We start from the raw sequence: 26,622 nt of genomic DNA, 5'->3' as shown, positions 1-26,622 counted from the left end.
TAGATTTTTTCTAGGAGTAGAAAAGGATTTGTTTTTATGAGAAGTAGATTGCTAGGAGTAGAACAGAGTTTATTTTTATGTATAAGGTGTTTTTTCTTCTTTCCCCCAAGTTTGCACCTTGGCTTCCCGGACTTTGTTCCTTATCTCCCTATTTTGTATATGAATGTTGTATCAACTTGTTGGTGGTACACTGAGAGCAACAATGGCAATAGCATTTTCAGAGATAGGGAGTCTCTGTTGGCTTTCTACAGCTTAAACTCTTAAGAGAGGTCAGTATGTGTGATGACATAGGCCACTTTCATAACATTCGTCATTAAAAAAGAATGAAAATGTGCGATGGAAGAAAATATTGGCAGGTAAAGTTAAGTTATTCTTCTCTGCACAAAAGAAAAAGAAAGGTGCTATAATTGTTCCGAGTATCACTGAGTGCCTTTTCTCTCCCTCATGTGAACTTGATAAAATAAAAGGAGAATTAAAAGTGGCAAACAGCATGTCAGCCAAAATATGAACCCTTCATTCTCCGCGGTTTCCCATATGTGAGCTACTGCAGTTTAATTCTTGCTGTCATTAGTCAGGTAGAAAACAGTTACCTTAGCTTATCTAAGGTGCTGTGAATTCTAGAATTTAAATATTCAAATCAATGGTTTGGGCTTTTATATAGGCCTCTCTAATAATACAGGATATGTTATAAGGACTCATAAAAAGCAAAGAAGTAATTCTCCACATCAAAGCAATTTAGCTTATTTCTTGACACTTGATTGAAATTAGGGTATTGGTCAATCTATAGCAAAAGGCAGAGTTCAATTGAGAGAAGTACAGTAAAGGCAGTAATTAGGGATGATTATGAAATAGGATAGAATAACACCGGAAGAGTTAGATATAGAAGCATTAGTGGCGCTGATAAACCTGCTTTATGAATCTTGTCACTTCTTCCATGGGGGTTATTTTAAAATGAAAAGTTGCCACAATTAAAAAATAGTTTCCATGATATCCTGGAAAAATAGTCCTGTGTTTGCCCAAGTTATAACATATTATAAAAAATTACAGTTGGTTCATTGTTCCGTGAGGGATTCTGAAACTGCTCTTGTATTTCGAAGAAATAAAACCATTAGTGCTTTATTTCCCAGGTGTCCATTTTTAAAGAAGCAAAATTGAATTTGAATCCAAATGATTTTGAAGTTTCCCTTTGCATTCCATTGGCTCATAAGAGATATTCTTGTGCTTCCAAATACAAGTCCATATTGTATCATTTTCCTTCCATTTATTTTTCTTCTGCCATACATCTTTTCTTTTTCTGTGATTAAGAGTCTTATTTAAGTCATCATGTTATGCCATATTGATACATTTACAAGAATACTCTACCTTGGATGCTGTTTATATCATATTACTCTTTTGTTCAAAGCTTCCATCTTGTAAATCTCCGTATCTCCTTCATTCATTTATTTATTTGTTCATTCAACAAATATTTAATGAATTCCTGCTATGTACTAGGCACTCTTCTGGGCACGGAGGATACAACCATGAATAAAATATACCCAAAAAATCACTGCTCTAATGAAGTTATATTTAATCATTAGAATCTAGTAGGCCCTTCACTCTCTGCCAACTGTGCCTATTAAGCCCTTGCTAAGCCCTTCCCTTCTCTGTTCTTTTTCTGCCTGCAGTTCCTTTCTCACCAAGCGTCGTTCTATTACTCCCCAACATAGATTCTCTGAGCCAAGAGAATCAATAGATTCTATTTTCTAACCGCATTCCTACTCTCCAATAATTTCCTCACTCTCCCATATGAGTATGTACCCTTGCTGGTTCTCACACTTGCAACATTCTCTCGCCTCTTATTCTCCAAATTTTGATTCATATTCCATAATGAATCTTTTCTTTTCTGGCTGTTTCCTCACTAGGTCTTCCTGATACTATTCTAATTTACACTTGATAACATGTTTCTCCAAGTGTTCAAGAGTTGCTTTATAGGGCTATGCTTACTGCCTCCAGCTAACTTATATGAATACAAAAATTTCAAACTTGAAATTGTGAGTATGGTAGAGTAGAAAGACATGAGCCAGCTGCTGAGCAACCCAGTTTCCCTTCTGTTCTGTTCTGTCACTAACTGTCTAGTATATAATCTTGATCAAGTCACTTAACTGCTTCAGACTTCAATTTTCTCCCTCACTGAAATGAAGTTTGACCAGAAACATGAACAGTCTCTTCCAGTTCTCCTGCAGTTCTACAATTTTATTCTTTTAATTCTGCAATCACACTTTATGAACCTGGAAAAATTGTTTAATTTTTCTACCTTGGTTTTCTTAATTAAAATAGAACTGATTAATCTAAAAGGCATTGTATAAAGTAAATAAGATGTCTTTGAGAGAAAAGAAATTTAATCGAAATTGTATAATCCTATCTCATAAGTTAATTCAAGAAAATTATATGCTATCATTCCACATGCATTATCACATCACATGTTGGCCAAGAGGTATAAGGAAGAAAAGTAAGTAGTCAACGATAATTTAAGTTCCATCAAATGAAACAAAAACATTAACAGCTTTAAGTGGGCGAAAAACAAAGAGAAAATTATTTACTTAAATGTACACACACACATACACACACAGTTACTAATGACATTACCCAATATTAAGATGGTAATTAGTCAAAGAAAGTGTTTTTCATTCTAAAATTCCATATCTACAATCCTTGCATTTTTAATTTTAAAATATTAATAACTTGAGAAGTCAATTTTCTTATATAAGAAATATATATGAAGATTTCAATTTAGTCTACTACTAGATTATTTTTCCGGATCATTGTATATACTATTAACTATGAAAATCACATAATATGTTGTCAACATAATTTCAGCAGAATTTACGTTCTGTGAGATTTTTATATTTGGCAGAAAAATTTGTAAATGTTATATAAAATATTGACATTTATACAATTCTGAACATTAAGAGGCAAGGACACTGACATTATATAGTCTGTTGAAGCAATAAATCTATTGGGGAGTACTTGCTATTAGAGGTTAGAATAGTTAATGTCTTTTTATAATGGAGAACAAAGAAAGGGCAAAAAGAGGTGAGGTCTACCTTTGAGAGAAAAATGCAACTTGGACATTGAATATCTCTTACCTTCTTTCTCTCACTTTTAGAATGCTAATTATGTTTGAATGTTGGAGTTAAAAACCTGTCTAGAAAAAAAATGTTGACTTCTCTTTGGGATTAATTCTCTCTCTTTATTTAAAGAGATAGCTCCCATTTTAATTCTGTGGTTCTTTGATTTTTTTGTTTCTGAAGTACAAGTTCAAATTATTTATCTGTTGATAACACCCTGGAGATTTTTCTCAGTGTTCTCTTGTAGTAGTTTCATGGTTTGAGGTCTTACATTTAAGTCTTTAATCCACTTTGATTTGATTTTTGTATATGGTGAGAGATAGAGGTCTAGATTCATTCTGTATATGGATATTCAGTTTTTCCGCACCATTTGTGGTAGAGACTATCTTTTCCCCACTGTATGTTCTTGGCACCTTTGTCAAAAATGAGTTAACTGTAGGTGTGTGGATTCGTTTTGGGGTTATCTAGTCTTTTCCATGGGTCCTTGTGTCTGTTTTTATGGCAGTATTGTGGTTCTTTATTATTTCTGCATCCTACCTTTTCTTTATGCATGCTTAAGTGCTATTTTATTACATGAGGGTACTGAAGATTTATAGGGATATATCATTAGTTTTATAAAGGAAGTCAAAGTGAAAAATGAATTCAATATAACACATTTCACTTTAAGAATGCATGCCTTTCAGAGTAAAGTTTTATTAAGGATTTCAAACTAGGCGTTGACCAAATCACAGTTGAAATATCTGTGTCTAGAGAAATAACAATCACTTTATCAGCCCCTATAATTCTTAGCGTCCTGACACTGAGGAGTTCCTTAAAGACCAAGCAATATACTCCAACACATCTAAAGGCTCTGTGTTTTACCTAAACCTTACAAATTGTGGAAACTATCAGCTTTTTAGAGATTAGCACTTGCCTTGTTAAATGGTAGTAACCCCTAAGCTCTTGTCTTCACTAATAAAGATTAATAGAAATAGATAGAAGCTAAGTATGCCCCTTTGAACCACCTCTTTTATTTTCTGTTGAGTGGGTAGGAATAAACAGAATATATTTGACAATTAGCGATGTTAAAAGACAAACTTTAGACAAATTCAGTTTTGCAGAGTTTATTTGAGCAAAAAACAATTCATGAATCAGACAGTACTCAGAATTAGAAGTTCAGAAAGCTCCACCCAGCAAGGTGGGCAGGCAGTATTTATAGATAGAAAAAGGAAGTGACATACAGAAACAGCTTGACTGGTTACAGCTTAGAATTTGTCTTACTTGGGAATAGTGTAAATAGGCATTTGCCTTATATGGACATGAGCTGATCAGTTTACAGCCTGTGATTAGCTGAATCTTGACTGCTGGGATTGGCTGAGACTCAGCTATTTGTTACAAGAATGTACTCTTAAGTTGCGTATTGCTTACATGCCAAGCTGGGTTGCAGTTTGCTATGTACAGAGGCAGCTTTAGGCCCGATTTAATTTAATTTAACAGCAACAAGCCTTTTTGCTCAGAGATCTAAAGCATTTGGTTAAAACCACAAAGGTTTAAGGATTTTCTCATCTCACAAAGGTTTGTAATTTCCATTTCCCATATCTAAATAGGACAGCTCAAGTTATGTTTTTCAGCAGCTGTTTTATACCTTTGCAATCTTGATTTCTACATATGCAAAACAAGAAGGTTGAGCTATAATCTCTCAGGTTCCTTCCAGCCCCAACAGCCTATGTATGATACAACCAGAAAAAAAGGTCATTACAAATACAAAGAAACATTTTCAGGAGGAGATATTCCACATGCAAACATAGGTTAATCATTTCAAAATATCTGGTATATACACTCATGAAAATAAAAACAGGGCATGAGGCATTTGTTTTAAGAAATCTATTGGGAAATGTGACTTGATAACATTTCACGGGCTTAACATGGTCAAAGAAAATGTTTTGAGCTCATAATGTTCCTTACATTTAGATCTTCAAAATCAAGTCACTGACAGATGCCACCTTTGCCCTGTGGAGACCAAGAAGTAACGTTTGGGGCATATCAGAAATGCTTTAATAAATTCTTAATCAAAGAATGGTTCTGGAGCTTACCTGTGGAATTGTGAAGGTTCTTGTTAAAAGCAGAGATTCTTGATAGAATTATAGAAAGTCTGGAGGTGGCACCTAGCAATCTCGATTTTAAACAAGCTACTCAAATGTTTCCTATGCACGCTAGAGATTGAGACTCAGAGCTTTAGATTGAACACGTTTGTATATGCTGTTTTAATTCATTCTCTGGCTGCCTTTCACCTCTTCCATGCTTACTCAGTGTTCTCTGTTGTTCTCTGTGCTTTATAAGTTTGTTGCTTCAGTTTTTGTCCTCCCAGCACATTTTTCCTTTCACTCTTGAGCTTTAGGAGAGGGAAAAAATGAAGCAATCTGATATGTAGTTAAGATGATCAAACATTCTGAAATTTTATCTAACTCCACACCTTAGAAAAAAATTAAAGAATGGCCCCTTACCCAGATATGTGAGAGCTTTTCACCTTTGAAGGTTCTAGGTCCGTCTTCTGCTGCTGTATTAGCTCTCTTGACTGTCCTCTGTCCCTGGCTTCTAACAACCCCTATTTCATGCTATTAAGTTTTCTCTTAGATCCTTTAGAACTGAATTCCTGGCTGGGTGCGGTGGCTTATGCCTCTAATCCCAACCTTTTTGGGAGGTTGAGGCAGGTGGATCACCTGAGGTCAAGAGTTCGAGACCAGCCTGGCCAACATGGCGAAACCCATCTTTACTAAAAATACCAAAAAATAGTTGGGTATGGTGGTGGGCACCTGTAATCCCAGCCACTTGGGAGGCAGATGCAGGAGAGAATTGCTTGAACCTGGGAGGTGGAGGTTGCAGTGAACCAAGATCGTGCCATGGCACTCCAGCCTGGGTAACAAATCAAGACTCTGTCTCAAAGAAAAAAAAAAGAGAGAGAGAGAACTGAATTCCTTAGGTCTCAGTTATTTTGCTCTCGCTTAGGGGACACAAAGGGGTTCATTGACCCACTAATAATTAGTCAGCACCATTTAACCTACAACTGGAATTTTAGCACTTCCTTACATAAACAAAGCCGCAGCTTGAGGTCTCAACATAGGCAGCCTGCCCTTCACTATATCCTCCTCTAGACCTCTCTGCCACAACGATATTTTGTTTCCTCTATCAGGCATACAGAGACCAAACATTAAGCATCGTTATATTCTCTCTTCCCTTCCTCTCTCCCACCTCCCCAATGCATCCTAGAGACTTAGAGGCAGTCAATAAATACTTGTTTAATCAGTGTCTTTTCTACCATTTGCTGCTTTTCCATGTCTGAGCCCTGCCTCTCTCCACCTACCTTTCAAAATGTCCTGCTTGACAGCCTCTTTCACTCTCAAAGGGACCACACTGAATTCCAGACACCCAAGGAATTCATTTAACCATTATACATTTAAACAGCTAAAATCTTTCATAGGGAATTGTCGCTTAGGCTTATCATGGAAAAGTGATAACTGAAAGGATGGTACAGAAACATAAAAGAACTGACCTCTAATTGCATGCAATCTGCATGCACTATTATATTCAATTCATGCCATTTATGGTATTTCACGATTCACTTCTTAGGAAATAATACCTTAGAGTCTTGAACAATTTATCTTATTCGATGAAAATGCCTTCATTTTTTCTGAACATATTGTTTATATTGCAATTATAGAAAGAAAATCTTGACAATTTGGAGAAGTATAAAGATTAAGAAATAAATCACCTGTAAATCTACCTCTGAGGGATAACCTGGTTGTCATTACAAAATTTTTTCATAGACAAGCATATACATACAAATACATACACATACACAAATATTTTAGAAAAATTCAAAAAATGTATTTGTTTTGTAACCTGTTTTCTCACTTAGTAACTGACATGATGACTTTTCCATATCCATAAATATTTGACTATGTCATCATATTGAACGTTGCATAGGATTTTGCTGTATGAATGCACCATTATATATATAATAATTCCCTTTTAAATTAAGAGCTACTTAATTAAATTCATATATAAATTTCATTAATTTCTAAATTTAAAGCATATACAAGTTTCACTGCATTTGAAAACAATCAGTAGGTAGGGGTTTTGCATTTCTCAAGCAGTTCCCTCATATTGAATATTTAAATTGTTTCTGTTTTATCAATCTTAAATGATGCTATATATAACATTTTTCTACCTATATCTTTGTATCTTTTTCCAATTTCTTTGTTAGTATAAATTCCTTGAATTTAAGCCTGTGGGTCATTGTATTTGCACATTTTAAAGACTTTTATGTATTGTCAAATTATCCTTCAGAAAGTTTGGAACAATTTAATTTTAGTAAATAAGTATTCTTTGGTGATTCTGTTTGACTAAGGCCAAAAGGAGAATTGTATTTGAAATGTCAAGCTAAGTTACCAAATGGCTAAAGGAAATGTTGCTCTACCTGGTTGCTTTGCTTTATATTTCAATCTTTGCAGCATTAAAGACTTTATTATATTTATGTTATAGGTAGCATTATTATGAATTAATTAGTAATTGCTGATAATAGCTGAGTGATTCAGCATAATTTCTAATTTACCTGAAGATAAAGCTTTGCTAAGATGCTGCGTTTCCTCTTTGTTTTCTGGATGATGATTTATTTTATTAATTTAGCTTCTCATCTTCAAGTAAAATGTGGATTTTATAGCATAGATCATTCATTTGTGTATTCTTAAATGGCTTCAAAGGATTAACATGTTCTAAATACAGTTGACGGTAAAGCACTCAGTCTCCTGCCTAAATTATTCATGTTCGGGGGAAGCTTTCAGATAAATGTCTGATTTTACCCTTCCATGTGAGTTGTTGTCTTAGTACTTTTTACACAAAGGAAACAAAGCAGAAAATGTTGAAACTTGGTGAAGACAAATCCCAGGTGCACACAAATAAAGAAGGGTAGGGGAAAAGGAGAAGCATTTGGGAAGAGGAGCAGAAAGGAACAGATGCCAGATGGAAGAACTCAATGGAAAAGGCTGCCTAGGGTGTAGAAATGGAAAAGTCAAAATGTGGGGAGAGACCTTTCCATTTCTCAAGGCAGAAAGAATTCCAGTACTAGCATGAGTCACATGAAAATGAAGTGTTTTTTATTAGTCACTGCATCCAGTTTTTTCTACCAGAAATATTAAGAATCACTGACTATAACAGTATGGAAAAGCAATCGATTCCGGTGCATATTTCATGCCAAAAGTCTCAGCATTCTGCATGTGGAAATAAACATATGGCTAAACACTGCCTTTTCTCAAAATTGCCATCAAACTATCCCGTTTTGTGGCTCTCAAAAGTAAGTAGCCAGATTTTTATTCAAGACTGCTTTGTAGTTCACAATAGGTTTACTGTACTTTTTAAATGGAATTGTTAGAATCATCGATTATACTTCTAGATATTCTGACATAGTATGCTGCTGTTCTTTTTCAGGTCCCATTTGGAAGCCAGTTCTGACCAGTGGAAGCGTCTGCACCTTTCTCTACAGGAACTTTTGGTGTGGCTACAGCTGAAAGATGATGAATTAAGCCGGCAGGCACCTATTGGAGGCGACTTTCCAGCGGTTCAGAAGCAGAACGATGTACATAGGGTAGGACATTTTTAAGCCTAGTGCCTTGCACATGTTAAGCACATAGTAATCCAGTGACTAATTTAAAATTAATTTTGTTTGAAATTAAGTTGAATAGAAATCTTTTTTACTCTTCTCACCCAAGGGTCAATTACAAATAATTCAAGCCATTATATTTTAAATGTCAAACACATCTGTGTTAATAATACCGTTTAAGAAATCGTCCATCTCTTTTGGCTATATAAAAAAAACTTTTCATTATGAAAAATATTGAACATATGCAAAAGTAGACAGAATGCTATAATAAAACTCATGTACCCATCAAGACATCAACAATTATCAAATCATGTCAGATCTTATTTATTCTATAGCTCTTCCCAGATTATTTTAAAACAAATATCAGGCATGTGTTATTTTATTTGTTAGTATTTCAAAAGGTTAAAAGATAGGATTCACTCTTTTAAGATAATCACCTTGCTACTATAATGCTTTTGAAATATCAATAATTTCATCATATCAAATATCCAGTCCATATTCAAATTTCCATTTCTCTCATACATATTATGAATTTTTTAAACTTTTTCTGGTTTGGATTTAAATAAAAATTGAAATCAGACCCATACCTTACTTTGGTTAATTGGTCTTTTTATTACTTTTTATTTGGGAGTAATTATAGATTCACTGTAAGTTTCTAAAATAGTATAGTTTCCCTGTGCCTTTCACCCAGTTTCTTCTCATCGTTATATGTCATGCAACTGTAGTACAACTCTTATTGTCTTTTCAACATGCAATCAATATAAAAAATGTACATTTACAACACGTCTCAATTCAGGCTTGTTACATTCCAAGTACTCAGTAGCCAGATGTTGCCAGAAGCTACCAATTAAACAGTGCAGTTCTATAGTTTGATCGTATTTGGGTTTTTTTTTGTTTGTTTGTTTGTTTTTTTTTTGGCAAGACTGCTTCACAGGCGTTCGTGTATTCTTCCATCATCAGGAGTTGGTATATAATGCCTTGTTTTCTCTTTTTGTGTGATGTTTAATAGCTGTTCATGATCAGTGGCTAGGGGTTACAGTGTAATAATTGCCTATCTCTACCATCCCTTCTTCATTTATTCACTGGGGTAGGTCTATGAAAAAAAATGTTTTGCACTTGTCTCCTATTTTGGTACTCAGTATACCTTTCATATTGAACAAGCAAAATGCATGTTTCAATTTTACCAATTTTTATAATAACAAGTTGTTCACTAGCATCCTCCAACGATGACCAATAATTTCTTTTTGTTTTGTTTTGTTTTATTTTTACTTACATTTCTATCTTCTCTACTAAGCTCTGAGTGAAAAAGGCAGAGATTTTGTCTTGTTCACCTCCAAGACCCTAGAGCCTAGCAAAGTGTCTGGTGTAGAATGGATACTGATAAGTGTTTTGGAAATGGGAATAAAAGGTACAAGAACAGAAATGAATAGCAAATCAAACCAATTACTACCAAATAATAAAAACTTGAAGAAATGGTGCCACTTTTATATGTTGAGCGTGTAAAGGAAAGATCTCTGTGGAGATAAAGGCAAAGGTGGCATCTTGAGGAAAGGTCAAGGGTTTATATTATTCTGGAGAAGATGATATAGGAAATTATAAAAATGGAAGAGAACATGAAAGAAGACCCAGGGATCTTTGCAAAAAATGCCAGGGAAACGACCAGTTTCTCCTTTAGCCATTTGCCTTCATATATTTCTGAATATTAAATTAGTTTTTGTGGTAGGGTGAAATTTAATGGTGCTATGTGTTTTAAATGTTCTGACTTTGAATGAACAGCCAAAACACTCTGGTGTACATATAGAAAAGCACTCACTGAGGAGGATGGGCCTTTAAAAAAAAAATGCCTTATGCAATATAGTGAAATGAGACAGAATTTCTACAAAAGATAAATTTTATGCTAGTTCCAGAAACCAAAGAAAATGAATCATTGGACAGGTGCACTGGGAGTCAGGAGACTGAGATTCTAGTCATATTTCTTCATAAGATGGATTCTGATTGCTATTTTGTTCTTCAACTGTAATCTGAGGAAATTGGTCCAAATAATTGCTGTGGTTTCTTCCAGCCGGTATTTTGTTATAAATACTGCTTCACTATTCCTAGTTATTAGTTTTGGTTACTTGTTAAGAGTGGTAAAATGTTTGTACTTACTCAGTTCTTACTCAGGAATCTCATGACAAATAACATGACTTGGGGAGATGGTGATGCTGGAGTTATGAGTGATACTCACCAGAATGAAGTTAATCCATCCCCACTTAGTTAGTGTGCTTGCTCAGATAGCTCCCTGTTACCTTTCTTGAATTTCACAAGACTTCCAGCCCATTGATTACTCTGTGTTTTATACATTAGTTCCTCTGACCTTCTATATTTACCTCCTTCCAAGTACAACTTAGATTAATCATCTAAATTTTAATAACTTGTTTTCAAAACTCCAGAACACTTTGCTTCTTTATCTTTTTGTCACTGCATTCTACAAAACTCTAAAACTCTAGCTAAATATTCCAAGACTCTAAAAAAAATCTAAATATTTTCTCATACCAGACAACAGTGTAGTGGACTGATACAGTACCTTTTCCAGATGACCAGCCTTCAGCCTTCCACTACCAAGACATTGCTGGGTCAATTTTTTTTGGGGGGGTGCAGCAGGGACGGAGTCTTGCTCTGTCACCAGGCTGGAGTGCAATGGCATAATCTCAGCTCTCTGCAACCTCCGCCTCCCAGGTTCAAGCGTTTCTCCTGCCTCAGCCTACTGAGTAGCTGGGACTACAGGCACGCACCACCATGCCCAGATAATTTTCGTATTTTTAGTAGAGACAGGGTTTCACCATGTTGGCCAGATGGTCTCGATCTCTTGACCTCGTGATCTGCCTGCCTTGGCCTCCCAAGGTGCTGGGATTACAGGCGTAAGCCACCACACCCGGCCAATTTACCTTCAAAATTGTTTTTTTACTATCTACTATTGTCATCATCATAATTATAAGAGACCATTTCTCCTAACCTTTCTGAATCTACTCTTGCCACCCTACAATGCAATCTCTACATTTCAGTCAGAACAATCTGTGTAAAAAACATAAATCCAATTGTATCAGTCCTTATCTTAACACTGTAGTAGTTTTCTCAGTGCTCTTTGAAAAAGACCAAAATCCTCAACAAGGGTGACAAGGCACTATCTGGCTTGTCTGGCCTCAACCTCCTCTTTTCTAGATGCTCTTCCCTTGCTGTTTGGACACCAGTCATACTGCCTCTTTTTGCTTTTTCCAGTTCTGCATGTCCCTCTTATATGGGGCTTTAAACATGCTGGTCCTCTGTCTCAAACCCTTTTACCTACACCCACCCACTCATAATATCCTGGTTATCATCTAATAATCCTTTACATCTTGGCTTGGACATTGTGCAAACTTTTCCCTGTTGCCTGCATTTGACCAGATCTCCCTTTACACACTCTCCTAAAATTGTCTACTTTTCTATAACATAGCGTTCTTTGTCATCACATACATGTGTTACTATTTGGTAAATGTCACCCACTCTTGCTAAACCATGCTCTTCGAGAAGATTTTTGGGAGGGGGAAAGCTGTCATTTTTCTACCCAGCACATTCCAAAGTGCCTAGTATATAGTAGACACTGATTAGGTAAAGGAAGGCTACTGAGACCAAGAGCAGGGAAAGAAAGAATAGAGTGGTATTCCCTTCTTATTTACAGGATTTTTCTGTTTATTTCTAATTAAGCATCTTTTTGTAAAGTGTGTAGAGCTACTTTGATACACTCTGGTTTTTTTTTATTACTATGCTTTAAGTTCTGGGATACATGTGCAGAAAGTGCAGGTTTGTTACATAGATATACACGTGCCATGGTGGTTTGCTGCACCCATCAACCCATCATCTATATTAGGTATTTCTCCTAATGCTCTCCCTCCCCTAGCCCTCTACCCTCTGACAGGCCCCAGTGTGTGATGTTCCCCTCCCTGTGTCCATGGGTTTCCACTGTTTATCTCCCACTTATGAGTGAGAACATGCGGTGTTTGGTTTTTTGTTCTTGTGTTAGTTTGCTGAGAATGATGGCTTTCAGTTTTATCCATGTCCCTGCAAAGGACATGATCTCATCCTTTTTTATGGCTTCATCGTATTCCATGGTGTATATGTGCCACATTTTCTTTATCCATATATCATTGATGGGCATTTGGGTTGGTTCCAAGTCTTTGCTATTGTAAATAGTGCTGCAGTAAACATACGAGGCACAGTTTCTACTTGTAGTTTGGCCCAGTGCTTTTTCAAGCTTCTCTTGGTATCGTTAAGAAAAATTATTGACACAAAACACTCTCCTTCTTCAAACAACATCACCACTCCTGAGTGCTGATGAGAGAACAATTTAGTGGCCTATTTGACTCAAAGTTTTGTCTCATGTATGTGGTAGCCCTTTCATATATGGACTATCTAGTTAGTGATGCTCTTGATGCCTGTGGGCAAAAGAACAATGGAAAATCCTTGAAACTGGATCTCTCTATCAGATCTCCTAAGCTCAATTAGAAAAAGAGAAAGAAAACATAATCAGTACAAAATTCCATCAAGATCTAATAGTTGACAGATCTTTTATTTGTGGACTTTTGTTTTACTTTGCCATGTGTCCAGAATTGTAAATTATATTGCTCTTTATGGGTTTCTTGATTTAATTGTTGTTTATATAGAATCCTTGGTATCAAGATGGGTCACTGTAATTATAAACTTCTTCCCCATGTATTTAGAGTGCCACTTTTTAAAAAAATCATCTGCTTACTATCCTAAATTATTAATATCCTTTGCTGATGCTTTTTATGGGGATACAAATCCCACTAAAATGTCAATAGTTGAAACTAGAATCAAATATTGTTCATTTTCACTTTCATTTTCCATAAATCAGGATTTTTACAAAACAAGTAATTTGTATTTTTCTTTGTGTACCATTTCAGATTGGTGATAATATTTTGTAGCAAAATATTACATGTCTTGTACTTTTTTCTTGTAGAGAAAATATACAGTCAATATCAATTGCTGTCATGGAGAGATATATGGTTCTTCTGCAAGTAAAATGCCAAGATACTCCACAGACATATTTGGAGACTATAGTCTCACTCCTCAAAGCAATTTTCACACCCATGGGAGTAGATCTGTGCCCCCCAAACCAGCTGGGCAGCGTAACAACTGCAACTGAATAGCTCTCGAGACTAATTAATAAAATAATGCTCCAGATGCGGTGAAGTGTTATAAATAATTAAAGCTCAAATGTGCCTTAGCAAATATAAACTGACCAATTTTTATATCTTTTGAATACATTGTCCTGGCTTTTACAGTTCCTCATTACTTGCCTCACTAGACTGACTCGTTTTCAATTAGTGTGTATTATTCTGGTCCAGATATATTTTAAAAACTGACTTCCTTGTTTTACTTGAGCAGTCACTAAAGTGATATTTATTACTTGTCTACTTCTGTGATTAACCTGGAGAGAGTTTTAAAGGAGCAAATCATAGTGGGGAATTTCTAAGGAGAACTGCAATAAAACATCAGCTTATTCAACTCCCTTCCTCCTACCCCAAATTCAAATGGAGATTAGATCTTGATTATAACAACAGTGTAGGTAATGATTTTTTGTTTGCATTTTTACTAATGAAATTGTTTGTCACTAGGTTTTCGTCTTTCAATTAAAAAAATCTCTATAATCCCTTCCCTAGAGACCATTAAGGACACCTTCAAAGCTTCCCGAGATTTTCTGGTTAAGATTTAGATGGAAGTAATCAATACATACATTATTAAAAGAGTGGACAGAAAGCCATTATTGCTTGGATGCTGTTGACAAATGAAAAGGCTTGAATAAAGTAGTTTACTTGTTCATTTGTCAGGTCATATATTATGCATGTTCGATTTCCTCAGAAGTCACCACAAAGTGAGAAAGAGGCTTAGAAATTCAATAAAATTATCCTGAAATCATGTTGTAGATTATACATTTATTTAGGCTAATTCTGTTATCAATGCTGGCCTGCTTACATGGGATACATTTTAGTATGTATGTTAGCGTGATGAGTTTTCTGTGTTTTCTTTTTACAGAAAGATAAAATATCTTAGGGTGCCATTTGTGAATGTTAAGATTTAAGTCAACTCTGTGTTAGGAAAAATGCGTTGTTCCCTATCACCTCTGAAAAACAACCAAAAGCTGGGATAGAGTGATTCATTCTTTTTTTATTTTTTTTATTTTTATTTTTAAGATAGAGTCTCGCTCTGTTGCCCAGGCTGGAGTGCAGTGACGCAATCTCGGCTCACTGCAACCTCCGCCTCCTGGATTCAAGTAATTCTCCTGCCTCAGCCTCCCGAGTAGCTGGGACTACAGGTGCCTGCCACCACGCCCGGCTAAATTTTTTGTATTTTTAGTAGAGACAGGGTTTCATCATGTTAGCCAGGATGGTCTCGATCTCCTGACCTCATGATCCACCCGCCTCGGCCTCCCAAAGTGCTGTGATTACAGGTGTGAGCCACTGCGTCTGGCCAGAGTGATTCATTCTAACATTCAATGACCTGGCCTCTTACAGTTTCTAAACCACTTGACAGTTAGTTATATCTACTCTAAGATGTCTTTTTAGCCACGTTGGAGGAAATAGGCATCTTTTTGATCTATTCTTCATCATTTTTGTATAAGTTTGATATCCTATGCAGTCATATTTAGGGATGCTGAATAGAAATGACTTAAAAATTATTTTTAGAACTGCATTTCTAGGCATTTGAGTCTTCTGAAAACTAAGTCTAAGTCTTCTGAAAACTAGCTTTATCATCAAAACTGAAGAACTGAGTCATCTAGGAATTGCTGCTTTTCTTTAATGACTGTAACAAGATGAGATGTGAATAATTTACAAACTGACTTCTCTACCAAAGTCTTCTGTCTCACTTTGTCAAAATATTTTGATGTCCTGACAAATACTCTTTAAAATAGTATTTGTGTAGTATTTTGCCTTTACAAAGCACTTTCATACACATTATTCATTTAATTACAAATGATCCCTTGATCTTTTTCTGTGCTCTTCCTTTTGCCCCCCAAAAAAATTATTTTAGGAAAAATTATGCCATAACTCAGATTCCTAGAATTTATTGATTCTTTCAAGAAATGTATTTATGAAGAGCCTACTCTATGTTAAGCATATGTTAGTGAACAAAATGAGTCTCTACCCCATGGATGTTTAGATTTTAGTGACAGAAATACATAGTAAACCAATAAATTAATACATGAAAGTATGTCAGGTAGTAAGTGCTATGAAGAGAAAATAAGCAAAGCATGAATAGAGAAAGATTGAGGAGTATTGGCCTATGTGAGGAGGTTATTTTGGGGTAAAGACTTGTGTGAGGCTGGGTACTGTGGCTGATGCCTGTAATCCCAGCACTTTGGGAGGCTGAAACGGGCAGATCCCTGGACATCAAGAGTTCGAAACCAGCCTGGCCAACATAGTGAAACCATGTCTCTACCAAAAATTAGCTGGGCGTGGTGATGTGTGCCTGTAATCCCAGCTACCCAGGAGGCTGAGGTACCAGAATCACTTGAACCCAGGAGGCGGAGGTTGAAGTGAGCCAAGATTGTGCCACCGCGCTCCAGCCTGGGTGACAGAATAAGACCCTGTCTCAAAACAAACAAACAAACAAACAAACAAACAAACAAACAAACAAAACCTGTGTGAGTGAGTGAACCATTCAGAGACCTTGAATGAAGAGGATTCTAGGCAGAAGAAGCACCAAATTCAAAAACCCAATGGTAAGAACAGGTTTAGAGTATTGCAGAAATAGCAAGATGGGCTGTGTATCTCAAGGGAAATAAGATCAGTAGACAGTGATAGGTTCTAGAAAGAGGGAAAGGCCAGATAATGAATGGTCTTGCAGGCCATAGTTTGGAGGTGGATTTTATTCTGTGTGTAAGGAGACATCACTGGAATGCTCTCAGCAGGGATGATGTGATCTGATTTATGTGTTTAGAAGTTGACTCTTGCTGCTATGGAGAATTGACTATAAAAAGAGCCATACTGAAGACACAGAAAAAGGAGGGTGGTGAAGTCATCTCGGAAGGAAATGATTACTTGAACTAGAGTGGAAATGATAGATATGGTGAATAATTATTTGATCCAAGATATATTTGGAGGGTATAATTGATAGAACTTAAGATAGATAGAACGTGGAGTTTGAGAGGAAGCAAAGAGTCAAGGATAATTCTGAGGTCAGTGGCTTGAACAAATAAAATAATGATGTTGCCATCTGAGAAAGACTTGGGAATGATCATGTTTGAGGGTATATGCTTAGAACGAACTAGGGTTCCATTTTTGGATTATGTTGATAGACAGACACAAAGGGTATGATTCAGAAATTATTTACCACTTATACTTGACAACCTCAAATTTTGGCTCAGTATCTTGAGAACATATACAAATTAATTTGTCACAGGGTTTCCGAATAATCCATTCATTTTTACTATCATTTCAGAAGTAATTTCCAAATCTTAAAGTTTAGGCTCAATGACCTAAGACCTAATTCCCTATGAGTTTTCACCAGTGATCTTTCAAGGTCAGCTCAGAACTTAACAACATTATTGTCAGTAGGAAGTAACTTCCCCAGTGATTGTTGGAAGCAGCCCAGCCTTAGAATTGAGAGTCAAACAGCTGTTCAAGATGCTGTGTGCGCACTAAACTATTCCTCCATAGTATCACAGACCTGCAAGTAGGCTGGACTATTCTAGCCCATGCCCTTTATCTCAGAGAATACAATTTTTGTTTTCAAAGATTTCCAGAAAAATAAATCTCAACACAGAGTTTGTTAAACACATTTTCCCCTTAAACACTCAAAAATGGTTTTTCATTGAATATAATTAGATTTTAAAAAAAATTTCAGGCCTGAAATATGTTCATTTACTTTTCAATTTTACATCAAATTTATTCAATCTCATTTATAAATTAATATTGTTCATGTTGTTGACTATCTGAAACAATGGCTCGATGTATCTGATACTTCAATCCCTTATCTTCACTTTTATTCAGAAGTGGAGTGAAAATAAGGCAGGGCTTTTTTTCATCTTATTTAGATGATTATGTAGTCGAACTCATAGAAGCACAGAGTAGAAAAATGGTTGCCAGACATTGTAAGGGGGAGTTGTTGCTCAGTGGATATAAAGTTTGAGTTATGCAAGATGAAAAAGTTCTAGAGAGCTGCTGTATAACACTGTGCCTATAGTTAACAATACCGATTTGTGCACTTAAGAATGTGTTAACCAAGGTCAGGAGATCAAGACCATCCTGGCTAACACGGTGAAACCCCATCTCTTCTAAAAATACAAAAAATTAGCCAGGCGTGGTGGCAGGCACCTGTAGTCCCAGCTACTCGGGAGGCTGAGGCAGGAGAATGGCGTGAACCCGGGAGGCGGAGCTTGCAGTGAGCCAAGATGGCGCCACTGCACTCCAGCCTGGGCAACACAGCGAGACTCCGTCTCAAAAACAAAACAAAACAAAACAAAAAAAAAAACAGTGTTAACAGGGTAAAGTTCATATTAAGTGTTCTTATCTCAATAAGAAAAGATGATTATGGCCTTTTCTTTGTAGCCCAGATATCCATGTTCATAACTTCTGTAATACTAGCTGTCTCAAATGAATATTAAGGGAAACCTCTCTTTCTGTTGTTTGCTCCATTGCCTCTTTCTTCAAATTCTTTTCTTCCATGAACCCCTATGAATTTGCTTCAGATTCTTGGGGACAATATTCTTGCCACCCTGCCATGTACATTTCTGGATTCCTTGCCCTTTTCCAAGACCTCACTATTAAGTTAATTGAGCATTGCTTGTCCCGAAGTGAGCATTTGATAAAATATTTTTTATGTGTTTGAGACTCAATAAATATAGTGGCTCTTAAAATAAAGAAGGTCCTTTTGGTGACAGAATATATTCAGCAACTTTCTTGTCAGACATAGAAACAATACAGGAGACATAAAAATAAGGTAGAAATAATACAGGAACAAGAATGATGATATAAGATGGCAAAACTATTAAATACAGATCAAGTTACAGATATGACTGTGGTAACATCTTGTTCTATGCCTGCTCAGTATGCATTTGTTGAATGAACAGAACTGTTGGATCATCCTACATTTCAGTCTGTCTAGTGTCCTCTCATCTCCTACCTAATCTTGCAGACTACAGGAAAAGCCCCAAGCAGCAGTTCAAACCATGGAACTTCTGAGTGTTTGGACATGAAAATCTCCTTTAAGAAATCACTAGGTTGAAGAAGGCAATGCTAATAGAACCACTTCTTGAGGAAATTCCGCGCAGTGACTCAGCAGTGACACTCAGCTTTGGATCTGGAACATGAGTAGACCTAGAATAAGATCTGTCCATTTTTCCCAATTTACAGCATTAATTTTTTCTCTTATGATTCGTGAGTCCAGGCTTTCACCTGCAAGCCTGTTTTGCATCTAAATCAACTTGGCCTACATATTACACACTCTGGTGTTCTAACTGGGTGTTCTGTATTTGAGTCAACAATGTTTATTGAGCGTTTACTATATGCCAAGCTATGGCTGTGGTTTTTAAGCATCAATAATAATGATGCTTAGCAGAGACTCTCAAACTGCCACCATAGAACAGGCCTGTGGTCAATTAATGATCTTAACAAATTGATTATAGTATACGAGAACTGGATGTTAGAACTTAGTTAAGGTTTTAGCAAATGCCCACATTTTACAAATGAGGACACATAAGAGCAGGAAGAGTTTATCACCTTTTCTGGATCACTGCAGCCAGGTTCTGGCCCAGCCCAGGCTTGAAGCCCAAGGCTCCTACCACTCAGAACAGTGCTCTTTTCACCACTTCAGCCTGCCTCCCAGGATGATTCTGGAAAGTTCTGCTTACAAATATGGGTAGTATTTCTAGTCATTCCATCAGATTTTATTCTGAAAAACACAAATTTACCATTTCAATATGAATATAGGTAAAATTCAGTACCAGGCAAGCTGTACATGATTGAAAGACATCTGTGTTTTGAAAAGCATGGGCTTTTACTCACATCCATAGTAATATGATCCTAAATCCACTGTCCCTAGGAGAAAGCAAGATAGCTTTTCTCCCTGTCATGTCATTACCTGTGTCTAGAGTTCTCATCTTGTTCCTCTCATGAAGCAGATCAATATTTCACCTTTCATCCCCTCCACACATGGTTCTGAGCTACTTCTATTTATAGCATTATTAGATATTTTTATAATATAAGCAGGAAGCAAGAGGGGCAGAAAAAAATAATCAATGGCTGGGTGTGGTGGCTCACACTTGTAATCCCAGCACTTTGGGAGGCCGAGGCAAGTGGATCACCTGAGGTCAGGAGTTTGAGACCAGCTTGCCCAACACAGTGACACCCCGTCTCTACTGAAAATACAAAAAAATTAGCGGGGCTTGGTGGTGCATGCCTGTAGTCCTAGCTACTCAGGAGGCTGAGGCAAGAGAATGGCTTGAACCCAGGAGGCAGAGGTTGCAGTGAGCCGAGATCATGCCACTGCACTCCAGACTGGGTGACAGAGAGAGACTCTGTCTCAAAAAAATAAAATTAAAAAAAAAATCGGTAACTTGGTTCTTCTCTATTACTTTCAGGAATTTTTTTAAGTTTCTGATTTCTTCCACGGCCATTAGGATTTTTCCACTTATGTGGGTTCCAAATTATTATAAGTCGGGGAGATTTTAGTTTTTGTTATCGCTCACTTTCAGCTTCACTTTTGAATTGCAAGATTTAGATTCAAAGTGTGTAATTAACTGATGGCCTTAGGTAAACCCTAACTTATCTGTATCTCAATTTGCATGGATGAAACATTCATAATATAAAAGTATACACCACAAATATACCTACTCAACCAAACTATTGACTCCTTAATGACAAAGATTAAGTCTCTACATCTTCCCTAACTTTGTACATAATAGGTTCAAAATAAATATTTTTTGATTCAGCCAAACTGTTGACTCCTTAATGACAAAGATTAAGTCTCTACATCTTCCCTAACTTTGTACATAATAGGTTCAAAATAAATATTTTTTGAATGAACAAACTAGTGAGCCAACAATCAGTCACCCAGTTGGCCAGTACTTATGTTGTTTTAAGTGCAATCTACCAGATATTTCAACCTCCATAATAAATGGATTTACCTTGAGATTTATCATTGCTATAATAGTGTAGTAGCATACTTCATATAAGTTTATTTTGTGAACCTTAAGAAGCTAAAGGAAAAACATCCATGTAGTATTCCTATCATTTTCTAAATAGAATGACAGAATATTATTTTATTTTCATAGAGATGCTCTAAGTCTTTAGTATTGCTTCTAATTCTCCCATATCACTATTTTGGACCTTTGGGTCTGGCTGCCTTGAAAAGGTGAAAAGAAAGGTATGGGGAAGAGGATGTGTTTTAACAAAGATAATTTTATCTGTTCAAGGGATTCAGGAAGTAATTATCTTAACATTTGAATGCTAACATCTGAATATTGTAAATACATATTCTGTATGTACGTGGGAGAGAATCTCTATATCTGATACCTTTTCTCATCATCACATAAAGGAACTGACTTCTCTGGTTTAAGATATTAACCAAAATTTATATGACAAAATCAGTATATATGAGTATATATTTTCTCAAACCGCATTCAAACAGGCCTTTTGGGGAGACAAGACACTTATCAAAATCAAGGCTCTTGACATTAAATATTCTTGTTTGTCTTTTTTTTTTTTTTTTTAAAGTCTTCACTTTTCTTTCTTTTAAAATGCAATAAATTATATTACAACATGCAGTTTATGGTGAGTTATTAGATACTGAACAATTGATTTTCCATTATTTTAATGCAAATTCTACATTGCTTTTTTACTATATAAAGCCATTTGTTTTCAGCTCCATGCTACAAAGACCACAGATGTTCATTGCCTAGAGCAGTGTCTGATACATAGTAGTTGCTTGAAGTTTGTTAAGTGACTAAATTAAGGAGGATCTTACATATAACCATATTTAAAATTACATATTATTATTTATAGTTTTTTCCCACATAATAAGAATTATTACTATTTTCTTTATCCTCTGACCTCCTTGAACCAACTATTTCTCTCTTTTTGTGGGAGTTTTATCCTTTTGTATTTAATCTGAATCTTTTGAAATTCTAAAGATACAATCACTTAACCCTCTCTTCCATGCACTTTCTTTTCTTAGTTTCAGGCAACAATGTGAAAATAATGGTGCTTATGTCTTTGTAATAACAGAACTTTCTTTGTCTTTTCTTTAGCCCCATTTTAATCCTCAATGACTCATATGTAAGAAATGAACTGTGCAGCTGTGGTGGATCTAAGCCCTTGGCAACAACTCGATGGGCAAACAAGTGGTCTCTCACAATGGATGGTCCTTAGCTTTGAATTATTTACTGTCCAGTTTTAACAATGGAATTATATCATCAAATAGTGCCTTGGACTTTTAAAGTTTGATAAGACCTTTAAGATCCATTTCCTTATTTTACAGACCTTGTTCCAACAATTATCTCCACCTTCTGTCAAGGTCGTAACATATATCTTTCTCTGCTAGGGTGACCAACTTTCCTGGTTTTCCTGAGACTGTCCAATTTTCCTGAGACTATCCTGGTTTTAACATCGAAAGTCTCTCATCCTGAAAAACTCAGTGTTGGGCAAACCAAGATGGTTGGTTACCCTACTGCTAGCTTCCATCTTTCACTCTAGGTTCAAATCATTCCTATGCTAAAAAGAACTTCTTATCCCTTTATCTTGTTGTCTTCTCTGTCCTCCTGTCCTGTCTTCCTCTTTTCCTTGTCAGAAAAAGAAAACTGAACATTTAATTTTCACTTGAAATACCTACTCCTTCTTCCACTCGCTGCTCAGCTAGACCTACTTCTGAGGCTTCTGCCCTCCACTGAAATTGCTCTCACCACATCTAGTGAACACTCTGCAATACTGATCTTACTTTACTTCAATGTTTCATTGGGCACACTTGGTCACCCTCTTCCTCTCAAAATTCTCACTCTCTCCTTGAAATTTCTACACTCCTCATTTCCCCTAATCTCTCCACCTATTTGTTCCTTTTCGGGCTCTCAAGAGATCCCGTTCCTCTCTTTGCCCATTAAAATTTGATATGTAGGCACTCAATGTGTATTAGCTGAATGAGAAAATAACTCCTAAATATTTTTTTTTCTCCTCAAACCTCAGATTTTATTATTTCCTTGTGGAAGGAATATTAGCTTTCCAAGCTGAGCATATCACAGTCCTTTACTCTGTCCCCCATGCACAGAACATCTCCCGCCCACACACACCATCAAGTTGTGTTTTTAATATTGCTCTTCAATAATTTTATCCTGAATGAGCATGAAGGGTTCTGAATCAGAGGCAGATTTCATTTAATTACCTTACAGTAAATATTGTTGCTGCGCCCTTCCTTTGCCCAAAGACTTACCCACAGGGCAACATGATGAAGGCTGATGAAATATTTTCCTACTTGAGTGGCTGGGTACTCCATAAGTGGGAGACTAGGAAAAATCTTTTCCCTCTGCTTATAAAGGAGGAGGCTGCTATCCCTCTCTCCTTCTGAAAGATTCTCTGTGGAAACATAATGCGCCTGAGTTCTAACTCCAGCTTCTCCAGAAACCAGCTAGCCCTATGTGTCTCATGTTTTACAATCTAGAAATGTCTCCAAGGTCTGGGTTTCATATTTTTGAAATGTAAATACCTAGAGAGATACCCACTCCAGTCTTTCTGACAACACAGAGTTTAGCTAAGGAACCTACCCTGAGCTATAACCATTTGACCCTCTTGGATCAGAGAAATGAACTAGACAAATCGCTACAGATCTAATCTCCATGGTGTGGGAAGTTTCTCAGGAGGCTAGAGCATTCTGTAGGTGAACTGAGACATCCAGGGAAGTTTATTTCCTCATACTTAGTTGAATTCCACCCAGCATTTGCTCATCTACTCAATCTAGACACTGAGAGTCATTCTTGTTTCTTTTTCTCTCTTCTCTCCAGTATCTATTCAGTCACCAAATTTTCACACTTCAGATTTTTAGACACTCCCTTATTCTATCCCTGTCATTTTTCCTGGTACCATTGCCCTGAGTCAGATCCTCATAATCTTGTACTGAATTCTTACAATCGCCTCATTATCTCTCTGATTCCATTTCTGTTCTTCTCAAATACATACTCTGTATTTACATCAGGAAGATCTATTTGAAACACACATTTCCTGTGCCACTCCCTTGGTTAAAACCGTTCAAAGATTCCTGATTACCTTCAAGGCAACACCTAAGCCTCTTAGCAGACCATATATGATCATAGAGAGGCAGAGCTTCAAATTCTGGTTTAAAAATCTAATATATTTCCAGATAATGATAGTGTCTTTTTCATCTTTGGACATGCCCTCTGCTTGTTCTTTATGCTCTAGAAACACTGGCCTGCTTGAGATATCAATATATACCATACTGTTCTATGTCCTATGTCTCTGCACTTGCATTTTCCTCTTCTTGGAATGTCCTCTAGCATACTCTTCCTTGAATAAATCATGTTCATGCTTTTGAATTCTATATGATTACTAGCTTCTCCTGGAAGCTTTTCCTGATTTTCTTCCCCATATTGTGCAAGTCTATAGCACTGTCTACATTGTATTGAAATTATTTACGTGTTTGACTCTTCCATTATATGTTAAAAGTTCCTATATAGAAAGGGCTGTTTTGCATTCAACTTTGTATTTCCAGTTTCAAGTACAACCACTGACACATGACAGTTCAATAGAGGGAGCCATTATTATTTTTATAATTAGTAATGTCAGTATTAATTGCCTCCAGCCAGGTCCAAACAGAGAACTAGGCATAATGATAATTTACTTGAATCTGGGAAACTTAATTGTATGAAAAAACACACAAGAGTACAGCAACTGTACACACACACACACACACACACACACACACAGATTTCAAGTGAAATATTAGGAAAATCAGCTTTATATGCAAGCAAAGTAAATAACTCATGTATCCAGCATGATTTTAGGGTACAGAAATATCCTATTATTCAGAAATTTCTTCCCTATCTATAGGCTGAAACCTAATATTCTACTTACAGAGCTCCAGTATTTTGGTTCAAACGCCTTCCCTTTCTCTGTTGAGTTGTAAATAACTGTGGATGATGAATCATTTTGCAAAGTATCAGACTCAGGATTCTTTTGAATGGTGAACACCACTAAGATTTTATTAAAAAATGTGTCATACAATACAGCTGTGGAACACTTCTGTAACATAATGGTGTATCTGAATTTCGAGGAAGAATACTGCTAATTTGTTTTTCTCCAGTGAAAGAACAGGGCTTAAATTCAGCAGGCAACATTGCTAAAAGTAAGATAGAGTTGAAAAAAGTTACAGAAATTAAGCCCTAGATCAGGGCAAATATTATTACTGTTATTGTTAAACAGATATATTAGCATGTATGTAGCATGCACTTAATAATTTTATTAATACCCTCACTTCTGAGATCAAAGAACCTGGGTCAGTAACTCTTTTCAATGGTGTCAGAGTATCTGTTAGGTTATTCTAGGCTCATGGTATGCCTCGCGATCCTTTTAGCACTCAATTATGTAGGAACTTACTGTTTCCACTCTGCTTCTACTGTTAATTTTCTCCCTTCTTTGGATCTAGAAACTTTTTGAAGGCAGAAACTATTCATTTTGTTTTTCTCTTGATCCCCTGGATAAAGGAAGATTACAGATTAAACATTAATTCTAGGTCTGTTCATTTATAGAAACTAGTGCCTGCAATTCCTACATCCATAATAGCTCAAAACATTTCTACTATTCTCGAAGAGGTCACAATGGATGATGTAATGGCTATTTTTCAAAAGTATTGAGACTTTTCACTTAGCTTACCTATTTTATACCTTGTCAGACATTTTGACAGAATTAACTGGTGATTATCAGTTGGATTAATTGTATACTTTAATATAGCCTAAGGTCCTGTAAATGACCCTTAAGGCTTCCCGTTATATTCTGGATATCCATTATTTTGGGTATGTTTAAGTCTTCATTAGCCACGCTAGAGCTTTGCAATATATACCTTGCAACCTTACCTGTAGATTTCAAGTATGGCTGTCAGGTTAGGTAAACAAAGCACTCTTATCTCAATGAGAGGGCATTAACTGTTGGGAATGCTCCCCCTATCTCCCCAGAATAGCTTTACAAACAAAGTGCTTTCCTCATTAACAGATAGACCCATGTAGCCTTTTTAAAAAATCATTTTATAACCATCAGTGTATAAACAAAAGAGATAGAAATTGACCTGAGAGTTTCATAAACAAGTTCTAAGCACCCAGGATTAATTTTGAGAAGAATGCCACAAGCCAAATAAGCACTTCTTTTCATCTCCTTTCACAGGCCTTCAAGAGGGAATTGAAAACTAAAGAACCTGTAATCATGAGTACTCTTGAGACTGTACGAATATTTCTGACAGAGCAGCCTTTGGAAGGACTAGAGAAACTCTACCAGGAGCCCAGAGGTAATTGAATGTGGAACTATAATAACATATTGATAGAAGGATCAGTGGTGACAGAGCAGCCCATCCATTCTTGCTGCCAGGGCCTGGATAGCTCTCATATTTTCTTGGTTAAATAGAATCAATTCAAATTAAGCATAGATGCTGAAAAAAAAAATAAGGACTCATAAACTACCATGCATAAATCTGTTTGCACATTCATAAATAAACATTAAAAGAGATTAGCAATCAGTTATTGGAACATTTAGAAAATAATAAACAAAGGGAGTTATCTGTTAGGAGGAATTCTATTGTTGCAAAGACTACAAGTTAATTTTCCATTTAAGAGCCTGCCTAAAGTAAATGAGA

General features: G+C 36.2%; 1 protein-coding gene across 3 annotated transcripts in view; it reads left to right on the top strand.

The window, feature by feature from the left end:
* DMD (dystrophin) overlaps positions 1–26,622 on the top strand; it is a 2,245,117-nt gene that overhangs the window by 1,839,801 nt on the left and 378,694 nt on the right. For all 3 annotated transcript variants that reach the window (XM_030933724.1, XM_030933725.1, XM_030933726.1), the window contains 2 exons: positions 8,571–8,727; positions 26,157–26,277. In XM_030933724.1, the coding sequence (XP_030789584.1) occupies positions 8,571–8,727; positions 26,157–26,277 (278 nt within the window). The remainder of the gene's footprint in view (positions 1–8,570; positions 8,728–26,156; positions 26,278–26,622) is intronic.

This window comes from Rhinopithecus roxellana, chromosome 7, assembly GCF_007565055.1.
Source record: "Rhinopithecus roxellana isolate Shanxi Qingling chromosome 7, ASM756505v1, whole genome shotgun sequence".
Lineage (NCBI taxonomy): Eukaryota > Metazoa > Chordata > Mammalia > Primates > Cercopithecidae > Rhinopithecus > Rhinopithecus roxellana.
This window is presented reverse-complemented; position numbering and strand designations above follow the sequence as displayed.